Raw genomic sequence first — 10,492 nt, forward strand, 5'->3', positions numbered from 1 at the left:
CATCGACGATATCCTCCTTGGCGTTGCACGCTTCGTTGGTTTTTCTTTTTAATGGTTATCTGTGTTCGCGTTCGTTGTTGCGTTAGTCCTAAGTATCACAGAAAGCATTGTGGTGGTCGTCGCGAAGGTCGTCGTCTCGCTAACGCTATGAAATTGAGCCACTATCTACTACCATTCAATCCGCCTATCTCGAGGATGCATCTTCCAGGTCTCGAGCTCGCGGGATGCTCGAGGTCGAAGGTGGACAGTCGTCGAAGTCATGTCGACGTATCGGGTGACTATACAAATGTTTAACAGTACTTAATTAGGTACTTAAGAATTCATATGGAAATTTCATAACAAAGGGATCCTTATTGAACAAATAACTTGTCCTTATTTTGGCCATATTTTCACCTAGCGAACAGCGGCGGGAACCCGCCTGCGTGCTGCGTGTCTCGGATAATGACCAAGTTGATATATGATAGATAATCCGTTCTGATTGGCTAGAAAAGCCACCTAGGTATCTTATCATGTGGTACATACAGTACCGTAGCGCCAGGCAAGAAGCAGTCTACCGATCAAAACTGATTGAATACAGTTGTATAAACTATAAAAATATAGGTGGCATATGTGTATCTATTTGAAGATCGTTAGATTATTCTTCATCTACTCTTGTCTCACTAGGTGTTAAAATAAGAATTAAGTATTTCGACAAGTCGGCTTTTTGCGACATCGGACACGGGAAGCGGCACCACCAACCGTCCTCATAAAGCGCCATCATGTCTCAGTCACCACCAGACCTCAAGCTCCCCCAACGAATGATCCGGGGGCACCACAAGAACTTCATCGCTGCTCCTAGTTATGAATCGTCCACGTCGGTATTCGGGCATGCGTCCCCGAAGCCGCAGTACCTCGAGTCCGATCTGGGGACCACAGCTCTCTACGACGTCCCCCCTCCTTCGGGCCAATCGAAACGCCACGTATTAATCATCCACGGACTGAACACGCCTGCTATTGGAATGTTGCCTCTGGCGAAGGAACTGCAGGCTTTGGACCCGGATGCCTATGTAGTCCTCTTCGATCTTTGGGGTCATGGTTTCTCCTCCACGCCTCTGGTGGCGCACACGCCGCAGATCTTCCACTTTCAGATCTTCCAAGTATTGGGATTTCTACAGTGGACACGTGCGCATATCATTGGCTATTCCTTTGGCGCGTCGACAGCGGTGAGATTTGCTCTTCACAATCCCTGGGCTGTGCTGTCCGTGGCGTTATTAGCGCCCGCTGGCTTGTGCGACAAGGAGCTCTGGGGTGAGAAGATGCAAGAACTCTTGGAAAACTCGGAAGGCGGAGACGCTCAGGCGATAGATGCTGTACTAGATTGGCTTGAAGGTGGTCCGCTTATTGTTCCGACGGATTGGCGAGAACGAGTCGAGGCTGGTGAGGTCGTCGCCGAAGTACTTCGAGAATGGGAGCTGCAGCATCATTCTGGATATCCCCATAGCGTCCTAAGCATGTTTCGAGAAGGCGGGGTTACTGGCTGTGTGGAGGACTTTCGGAAATTCGCACAATTACCAGTAAAAAAGATCGGAATCGTTGCTGAGTTGGATGCTGTTTGTAGCAAGGCCCAGCTAACTGATGTTGGGTTTACCGACGTTGAAGTCGTAGAAAAGGCAAATCATGGGTTTGTACGTGGTACTACAACAAGTGAGATTGCCCGGATCGTGTACAGGTTTTGGACCCAGTAAAGCTACCTACCTTGGCTGCTTGGTAGGCAACAAACGAGACGGCACTGCCGATTGAGTTATTCACTAATGCCACTCAAAAACAATAAACTAAGTAGAATATAGCCGCTTCGATTTGATGCTCAAGTACACTATGTGGCGAGTCAATGTTGAGCAACTGCAGGTAGCTGACCTTTTACTTTTCCCAGCCGCCTTTTACCGTAGCCGAAGCTCCCATCGCGAATCACTTCCACTCGTCCAAGAATCCCTTTCGAAACGCTACATGACACAGTCAGCCATTTTACGACTGTTGATCAACATCTTCAACTCTTCATTGTACTGACCTCCAGGAATCAACGCCGCAGCGAACATAGCCAAATACGTCGGCCCCGAATCTTCCCACTTATCAAGTATAGCCTCTAAACCCATCTGCAGAGGCTCGTTCGGGTCATTTAGGTAGCACTTGATCCCTAGACAGGCGAAGTAGTCGCGAAACTGACTCCGGCCCCAAGAGGTGGACGAATGCTTATTGAGGAAGTTGTCGCACACGGCGAAAAGACCTGCCTCGGAGAGATTGCGCGACCACGCCGCCGACCGGTCGAAGTGGCTTAACCACAGGCTCATACTAAGATCTAGCGGGTTTTCTGGGATGTCTATAACGTGGGTAGACATGATGCGGTCGTATTGTTGGATCTCCGCATCTAGCGACGGCGAGTTATTAGGGGTACCCCGTTGGGTAAAGTGCTCCACAGTGTCTTGGAGAAGCTTATACATGAAATACCCGATTACGTCGTTTAGATTTTCGTCTCTAGCGATGAGGACGCGCTGCATATCCATCGATACCTTCCAGGCTACCCTGTCTCGGCCGTGTCGTGTGATGATGAAGTGGGGGTGTATGGCTTTGGCTAGCTGGATGGCAAGCGCGTTCTAATGCGGCTCGTCGGTCGCTAGAGATAGCCGATTCAAGGCGAACATCCAGAGAGTTAGACAGTGGTGGTACTGGCCATCAATATCACGGTCCATGTTATCTGGCATCCCGGCGCGGAGACCTCCTTTCAGTGGCTCCTTACTAGTTGCGCCAGGGAGCCGTAAACAGCCATCTCGAGTGTGGCTGAGGACGGAATGCACCGTATCTACAAGTCCCTTGGCCATTCCGAGGTAGAGTTTCCGAGAATTACAGCCTTCTTTTAAGCGAGACAGAGTGATGAAATTGATAACGCCAAACGCATCGGTCCAGAGGTACCGACCGCGGTGCCCTCCTGTCCCGGGATCCTCCGGCGGCTGCTAATATACCGGGTTCCGTGTGTACGGGCCATAGATCTGTTCCATCGCCTGCTCAAAGATAATTAAATTTACGTCGCGAGAATCCATTGTTACTTATTCGGTTATTATGCGCGTTTGAAAAGAAATAGATTATCATAAGAGAGGTTGGAAGACGATCTATGGTGACTAAGTTATTAGTACTAGGTATGTACCTGGTAATTTAGGGGCTTGTAAACTTTACTCTTTCACTTTCGGCAACCACGAACCACTCTACATTTAGAGCACCTACCTACCTACCTAGTTTGCAAGATAACCTTGGAAGCTACTCAGGTGTCTACCCACATATAGGTTAGTACATAAACAAACACTTTATTCTTTTTTATGTCAATAATGATACTATTTTAAAGTTGACAGTAGTTATACAATGCGTAGGAAGGTACCTACCGAGGACTTTTTCAAACAAAGACCACTTATAAATCGTTTATAAATCGTTTGTAAGCACAATGGCATTGTAAGACAACAGTCATGTATTTATCTAATTTTAAAACAGTTTACGATTTTTATATAAGGTTGACGACCGAGTACATATGTGGTTTTTCGATCGATCACCACATTACCTACCGAGCATACCTAGACAATCATATCATGAATTCTGGAAATAGCTCCAATATGGTTCCCCTATCGACCTTACCAGTTGAATTAATTCGAAAAATCGGGATTAACCTAGACTCCCCGTCACAGCTCCTGATATTTTCCACCCTTTGCAAGCATTTTCATTCGGCCTTGACCGTGACAGAGTTGGCTACCGTGGACGCAAAGCGTCTGGCCGCGCTCCGGAAATTCGACCGCAGTAAACCCCTATCTATATTTAGGGGTATTGGTAATGAAAAGCCTCCGGTCGACGCTTATGAGCCTATTCTCCTTTGGGCGATTGAAACAGGCAAGGATTTCCAGAACATCAAGCGCTATATCGATATTTATCAAAAGAATTTCCCTACTCTTCTCCAAGATTATTGGTTGTTTAACAGCGATAGACCTAGTTATGGCATATTTGTTGCAAAGCGCTTTCGCCCAGCAATTGTCGTAGCCACGAGAGCTGGAAGGCTCGATGTTCTAAGAGAGCTTATCGGACGTGACTGCGGACGTGAGGCTGAAGCAGGGAAACGAGTATCCATGGATGACGCATTCAAATTCGCATGTAGGAAAGGACTTCTAGATATCGCAAGTTGTTTAGTAGCTAACGGACTACTGTCAACGGAGAGAAATCTATTGACAGCTGCCGAACATGGCCATTGCGAACTTTTATCATCGGTGATGCTCCTTCCATCCCTCAACGACGAAGAGGGTAGAAAGAACGGGGCTTATATCCTTTGGAAGGCCCTTTACTCTTACGATATCTTCAACAAAGAGATTATACTACGCATTATCAAAGCACAAACCTATGATTTTGAGAGAGGGCCCCGCCTTAGAAGGGCTGTCATTGCATCGTTTGGTCCCAAGCGTTATATCTTCCGTCGACGCCTGACATCTTTGAAGATAATCTGTCTACTAGAAGTATGGGAGAAGTTGACGAGTTTACCAATCGAAGCAGGTGATATTCTTCAAGAAGCTGCGAAGCACGTTGAATGTCTAAACGTCATCAAGTTCATATTATGTAGAAATACATGTACGATAGGAACAGGTGAAGAGCGATCACAGACGATGGATAGAGCGTTGAGCGCCGCTATCCGTGCTGGTTGTGGCGGGATTATGCGATACCTCGTTCAGCAAGGCGGTAAATATTCTACATTCCACTTGTACGAAGCAATATTGTCCGCCCATCTTGATGCCATAAGAGAGATAACTAGGTCCGGCATCTCAGTAAATTGTACTTTCGATTTCGAACGCGAATTATTACTTTCGGGACCCCAAGAATATTGGCAGTATACACAGGGTCCTACCGCTACCTTCTTCGAAACTCCACTCAAGCTAGCACTACACATCCTCCGAGGGGGGAGAAGCTTCTTAGCAGCATTTGAGCTAATACATCTTGGTGCCGATTTTACTAATCTCACACAAGAGGAGAAGGATTGGGTCGCGGTGCGTCTATATTGTCACCATTTCCCTATGTATTTCATTAAGAAAAGTCGTTACAACGACGAGAGAAATTTGGTGACAAACCCAAGCCGACTCAATTTTGCCGGGGTACGTCGATTGAAGCATTATAAGAAATTTAGTGCTTGCGCAGATAATCTGAAAATGGTACACGCGATGGCCCAGTTGGTAATAGGCGACGACTATCGAGAGAAAATTTTGGCAAGTGATTATCCTTATGACGAACCGCACCTCAAACCGAAAGGGTACGCGTTTGTACACCATGACCTTGATAGTATTATGGAGCCGGACTCCATACATGATCATGGTGAGGTATATCCATGGGATGTTGGTAGAGATGCATGGGATGATGATATAGATGCATGGGATGGTGATATATATCTTGATTAATAGCCTTCAGCTATTAATCAGTGACTATTAGCACAGCGTTGTACGATAGCATCATTTTCAGTGATGAGTTTTATATACACTCTTTTGCATCTTTACTATTGCTTCCCGATCAGTGATATTATTTTACGTTTGCGGTAGAATGCGGGTGAATCAGCAGCGGTATGTGCGAATATAGCTTATATCGTACTAGGTAGCCCTGCTCCGTCAAAATACCTGTGAGTAGGTAGGTACATACCTATGTAGGTATTGTTCTACCGACAGTAGCTCCACCGATGACAGAGGTGAGAGTGACTGGAATTGTTAAGGTATAGAGGTACTCTGTACATATGAACCTATTTTAATTATACCTAGGTTACTAGGTACCTAAGTACCTAGTATTTAAATAAAGATAAATAAAATAAAATCCACATAATTAAGGTTCGAGTATTGTCCCCCTTTTATCCAAATGCCCCTTTGAATACATGTGAGCAAGGACTTCTACCTAAGTTGTGAGGGTTTAAACAGTACCTAGTACGAGAAGACAATAATTTGACAATGATACTTTGACAATACCTTTGTAGTGATTTGACAGTATCTTTGTAGTGATTCGACGATAATATTTTGACAATATTTTGGTAGTGATTTGACAATAATACTTTGACAACACCTTGACAATGCTTTTACAGTGATTCCACAATACTCTGACAATAATCTGCTATTATATAACAGCCACGGTGCGTCGTGCTAGAGTCATCACCCTTCGTGCACCAAGATTAATTAATTCCCAACTCAAAACATACACCTTTAACACTTTCATAATCTACCCATAACAGGATTCAACATTTTACGATTATGGAAAAAATGGACGCCCACAACGGCCCTCGAGAGGGTTCTCTCGCGACCGCACCAGCTGAGTTGATCCAAGCGATTGGACGCAACTTTAACACTCAGCGACAGCTTCTCGAGTTCGCCTGCACTTGTAAGAGTGCCTATCCCGCTGTCGGCCTGTACCAAATGGTACAAATGGACGTCAAACGACAACGGACGGAAATCCCACAAAAGCTACCCAGCTGGCGACCCAGTTGGCGACCGGCAGTTCTCTGGGCCATCGAATCAGGGAAAGACATAAACTATATTATGTACTGCATCGAGTTATACCAAGACATGTCTATCAACGCCATCCATGGTATGTGGTACCCTAAGATCCGAAATGGATCCTCATATTTCCCTTCGCCAGCATACATGGCTTTGAAGGAAGGAAGAGTTGATCTTTTTGAAGCGCTGCTCCGACGCGGCGCTAATCTCACGCCTGGGAATATAGACAATCGTACCGACGCAGTAGGAAGGAATCCCCAGCATATCGCCGGGGAGATAAGTTTACGCAAGTCTCAATACACTTTGTTTAGAGGCGCTTGCGAGTCAGGCCGCGAAGATATCGCCAGACTCTTGATATCTAAAGGTGTTCCTCGGAACTTCTGGGACCTATGGTTGGCTGCCAAAGCCGGCTTTTTCGATATTGTCAACCAATTCCTGACCGATACTCCCCAAGCTGTGATCGAGGGGACGGTGTTCCATATCATCAGCCGGCACAAGAGCTTCGAAAATCTGGATATTATTATGTCCCTTTTAGGTGCCATCCCCAACCGGGAAGAGAGAGCAACGTACGTGGAATGGCTTATTCATTCCATGATAAGCACGCCGACAAGCCATTCTCAGGAGCAAGTGCCGTATACCACCAATACGAACGACTTGGCCGCCCGGACGATCTACTTATTGAAGATCTACGTTAAACTGGTCCGTGATAGGCCAATCGATTCGGCCATTCTAGCCAAGGCAGCTGTCGAAACCCGAGAAGACAGAGTTGAAGTCCTCAAATACCTGCTTTCAGGGGGGGCATGGAGAATAGGTTTCGGCCGATGGGATCGGTTGGATCGCAAGAAAGATCTCATGGATATTGCCGCAGGCGCGGGTTCCACTGAGCAAGTTCGATTTCTCGCGAGATTAAGTGGAGTCAACTACACTCTGGACCACTTAACATCCGCTATAAACTTAAACAATACCGAAATAATGATCGACGCGATCGACTCGGGTGTCCCAGCCAACTCGATTTGCACAGTCGAATCAATGGTGTTGAATAAGTACGATGAGTATGAGTATTCAGTCAAACACATGCCACTGCTGGAATACGCACTGGTGACTCGGCGTTTCAAGAATCTTCTTCCGCTGTGCTGTCTTCTGTACTATGGGGCGGACTACAGCAAAGTCTCGAACGCAAAGCATACGCTGTGGCCTTATTTGTGGTATAGTGGTGATTGCTATCAATATCTGTCCCACCGCAACCAGAGCGACATTTACGTACCACCTCGCCCACTCGAGCTTGCCCACATAAAAACCAAAGGTAAATACGATTACCAGGAAGGGCCGGAGTATTATGAACTGGTACACACAGTGGCGAGCCTTCTCCTTGGCGAGGATTATTGGACAGAGCTCCAAAAACGAGGTGCTGACTTCGAAAGACGGCAGCAGGAGCGGGAGGACCATGAGCGTACTATTCAGTCATCACAGGGGGATCCAGACTCTCTCGACGCTGAATCGTCGTTGTAGGTATAAGAGACGAATAGATATTGGAGTACGACGGGGACTTAGCTTCCAACTCCCCGCATCGAATATCTAGCTACTCTATCACCGAGACACACTTCACAACGGCGTCTTAAGCTCCATTCGGCTTCCAGTCAGGAGGCGCAAGTTCGACACCACCTGGGACAAAACCAGGCGCCACTTCATCGGCAATTAGTTTCATTGAGTCATTTCCTTAACGGTCAGGGGACGAGAAGAAAGAAACACGATTACGCCACAAAAGAAAATCACGGAAGAAAGAAAAAGAAATGTTTCGTACCGGTTGTCCCGACCAAAGTCCACGATCCATGCGAAAGGGCGCTCTGCCACGTCCCCTTCGGAATCGCAACCTGCGGGGTCTGACTATCGAACACGTCAGGACCGAGCAGTTTCTTCGTCGGCGGGGTGCCGTCGTTTTCCGACAACGATAGGGTCAGGGGTGCGCCGGCATAGTAATGCCAGACCTCGACGGCGTCGACGCGATGCCAATACGAATCGCCGACGCTGCCCTCGAGGAGGTAGAAGATCTCGGTGCTGGCAGACCGCGTGGATTGGGTGCCGTTTGCCGCGGTCCGGATGACGGTTTCTGGGTCCTCGAACGTCTGCACGTAGTACCCTTTCTCGTCGTTGGGTATTAGGTTAAGCTGTGCGACGACCTCGGCGGCGGTACGGTCGTTGATTGGGATGGAGGAGTTGGGGTACGCAGTTGTGGCGGCTGCGTACGCGCTGATTAATAGGCCGACAGGGCCGAGGCGTACGGAATTAAAACGCATTGGGCTGGTTATCTCGGTTATCTCGGTTTTTCCTTTCGGAGTTTGGCGGTAGTTAATGGGTTGTTTACAGACGCAATGATTAAGGATTCAGAACACAATCGGTTGAGGTGTGACATTCGAGGTGCTATTAATATGCCGTCTTAAGAGCTAATTATTGCGTGTTGGTGATTTGTGCCGCTCATAATATTAAAAACAAAGACAGCGGTGATGCTGACGCATGTCCCAGAATGGCGTCGGGATCCCGGCTTCATTAACGCGAATTTCGGATACGAGTGAATATTTCGGCCCCTTACATGTAGGAGGTACTTATTAAAGAAACAAACTAGAACAATAACATGTGAATTCGGGAATAATTAGCTTGATGAGATTCGTATTTATGACACTGAAGGTATGTATCTTAGCTTAACTCCGTGGTTACCATGCCAAGATATTTCATATGCTTTTTCTAATAAGAGATCGCTTACTTGCGGCCGTATCATACATTAGTACACAATCAGCTAACCCTAGCTTCATATTTGCTGGGTTTTGGCTGCCCTCCATAATCGCCATGGTAGCTTCCAGCTACTTTTCACCATAAAAGGGTCGAAGTTTTGAGCTTCAAGCCTTGTCAAGTAATCGCCGACCGGGACACCCTCCATTAGGACGCCGAATCCCCGACGGAGGTTTCGTTTTGTGTCATCGTCTTCAACAGTTACCAACGGGTAATCGTGTTGCTCCTCGCCATGGTGCTCATATTCGTGGCCCGGATGCTGTCCCGCCTGGAGGTTTTTCAACATCTCCCTTGCGGTAATAAGATGGTCATGGGCCCGGGTGGCAACTTTAAAGATGGCGTCTTGGAAACCTTCCGCTTGAGGGCCATTGCGATATACGTCCTCCTCTTTTAGACCTGTTTCCGCCATCACGTCCAGTGGTAATAATAAGACGGGATTCCTACCGCTACCCACGCTAGCTCCCTCAGGCGACTTCACGGGAGGCGAAGGCGCTGCCAAGACCGGTATGCCCCTAAGGACGGCCACTATACCGCACGCCTTGCCGATGTGGCTGGCTAAGTGATCCATATGCATGGATTGAATAGGGAGTGCTGCCAGGTTCGAATACATAAGGGTCGAATATGTGTTTTCTGCGTATTCCTCTAACGAAGCTAAGCTGGTGAATGGCCGATTATCCATATACTTCTCCCGAGTATTAATCACACGTAAGAGCCAAAACTTGATGGAACTAGGTGCGCCGCCTTTCTCAGTAAGCTCCTTGATGACCTTGTATAGTAGGATCATGATAGGCTCTTTAGGTGGGTTGCCGGCGAATGTCTTGTTCACAGCATCTCTCCAGAACTGCATTCGCAATTGGCCGATCGTCGGATTTGAGACGAGCTCCGGGAGTCGCACCAACTCAAGATTGAATGCTCGTAATGCATCGTAGATATCTTGCCGCGACTTTGGCAGCAGATTCCGAATTAAATAGGAATCATAGTCAGACTGTCTATTTCAGTTAGCCTCATACACTCATAATGTCATATTAATATTTGTTGTGGGAGTCTTAAGCCGTACCTCAACTGCGCAATACAATATTGCCGCGCCTTTTCTATTTCGACATCAGTGACGTAATATCTTCGTGAGGATCGTAAAAGGTCTCTAGGCCAGCTAAGGCCTTGGCGTGCTCGAATTGCACGATACATAA

At 47.2% G+C, this 10,492-nt stretch overlaps 7 protein-coding genes across 7 annotated transcripts; 3 read left to right on the forward strand and 4 right to left on the reverse strand.

Annotated features, from left to right (window-relative positions):
- The first annotated feature begins 533 nt into the window (after positions 1-533).
- Positions 534-2,091, forward strand: GGS22DRAFT_157475 (alpha/beta-hydrolase). The gene has a single exon (XM_047960507.1). It carries the CDS (start codon positions 759-761, stop codon positions 1,722-1,724), a length of 966 nt encoding a protein of 321 aa, XP_047821392.1. The 5' UTR covers positions 534-758; the 3' UTR covers positions 1,725-2,091.
- Positions 1,945-2,574, reverse strand: GGS22DRAFT_198786 (uncharacterized protein; the record flags this gene model as incomplete). The annotated part of the gene is made up of 2 exons (XM_047966179.1): positions 2,045-2,574; positions 1,945-1,979 (listed from the first exon to the last, which is right to left on the reverse strand). The coding sequence occupies exons 1-2, from the start codon at positions 2,535-2,537 to the stop codon at positions 1,945-1,947; spliced, it is 528 nt and encodes a 175-aa protein (XP_047821393.1). The 5' UTR covers positions 2,538-2,574.
- Positions 2,575-2,611: 37 nt separating this feature from the next.
- GGS22DRAFT_157476 (uncharacterized protein) lies at positions 2,612-3,038 on the reverse strand. The gene has a single exon (XM_047960508.1). It carries the CDS (start codon positions 2,850-2,852, stop codon positions 2,628-2,630), a length of 225 nt encoding a protein of 74 aa, XP_047821394.1. The 5' UTR covers positions 2,853-3,038; the 3' UTR covers positions 2,612-2,627.
- A 594-nt stretch (positions 3,039-3,632) lies between these two features.
- Positions 3,633-5,447, forward strand: GGS22DRAFT_186395 (uncharacterized protein; the record flags this gene model as incomplete). The annotated part of the gene is made up of 1 exon (XM_047964445.1): positions 3,633-5,447. One exon carries the CDS (start codon positions 3,633-3,635, stop codon positions 5,445-5,447), a length of 1,815 nt encoding a protein of 604 aa, XP_047821395.1.
- Positions 5,448-5,864: 417 nt separating this feature from the next.
- Positions 5,865-8,083, forward strand: GGS22DRAFT_111288 (uncharacterized protein). The gene has a single exon (XM_047957957.1). It carries the CDS (start codon positions 6,279-6,281, stop codon positions 8,028-8,030), a length of 1,752 nt encoding a protein of 583 aa, XP_047821396.1. The 5' UTR covers positions 5,865-6,278; the 3' UTR covers positions 8,031-8,083.
- GGS22DRAFT_111295 (RmlC-like cupin domain-containing protein) lies at positions 8,084-9,028 on the reverse strand. Its single transcript, XM_047957958.1, has 2 exons — positions 8,323-9,028; positions 8,084-8,204 (listed from the first exon to the last, which is right to left on the reverse strand). The coding sequence occupies exons 1-2, from the start codon at positions 8,813-8,815 to the stop codon at positions 8,137-8,139; spliced, it is 561 nt and encodes a 186-aa protein (XP_047821397.1). The 5' UTR covers positions 8,816-9,028; the 3' UTR covers positions 8,084-8,136.
- A 296-nt stretch (positions 9,029-9,324) lies between these two features.
- GGS22DRAFT_186398 (Squalene/phytoene synthase) lies at positions 9,325-10,490 on the reverse strand (the record flags this gene model as incomplete). The annotated part of the gene is made up of 2 exons (XM_047964446.1): positions 9,325-10,294; positions 10,363-10,490. The coding sequence occupies 2 exons, from the start codon at positions 10,488-10,490 to the stop codon at positions 9,325-9,327; spliced, it is 1,098 nt and encodes a 365-aa protein (XP_047821398.1).
- Positions 10,491-10,492: the final 2 nt, after the last annotated feature.

This window comes from Annulohypoxylon maeteangense, assembly GCF_022496945.1.
Source record: "Annulohypoxylon maeteangense strain CBS 123835 unplaced genomic scaffold GGS22scaffold_4, whole genome shotgun sequence".
In the NCBI taxonomy this organism is placed as follows: Eukaryota; Fungi; Ascomycota; class Sordariomycetes; order Xylariales; family Hypoxylaceae; genus Annulohypoxylon; species Annulohypoxylon maeteangense.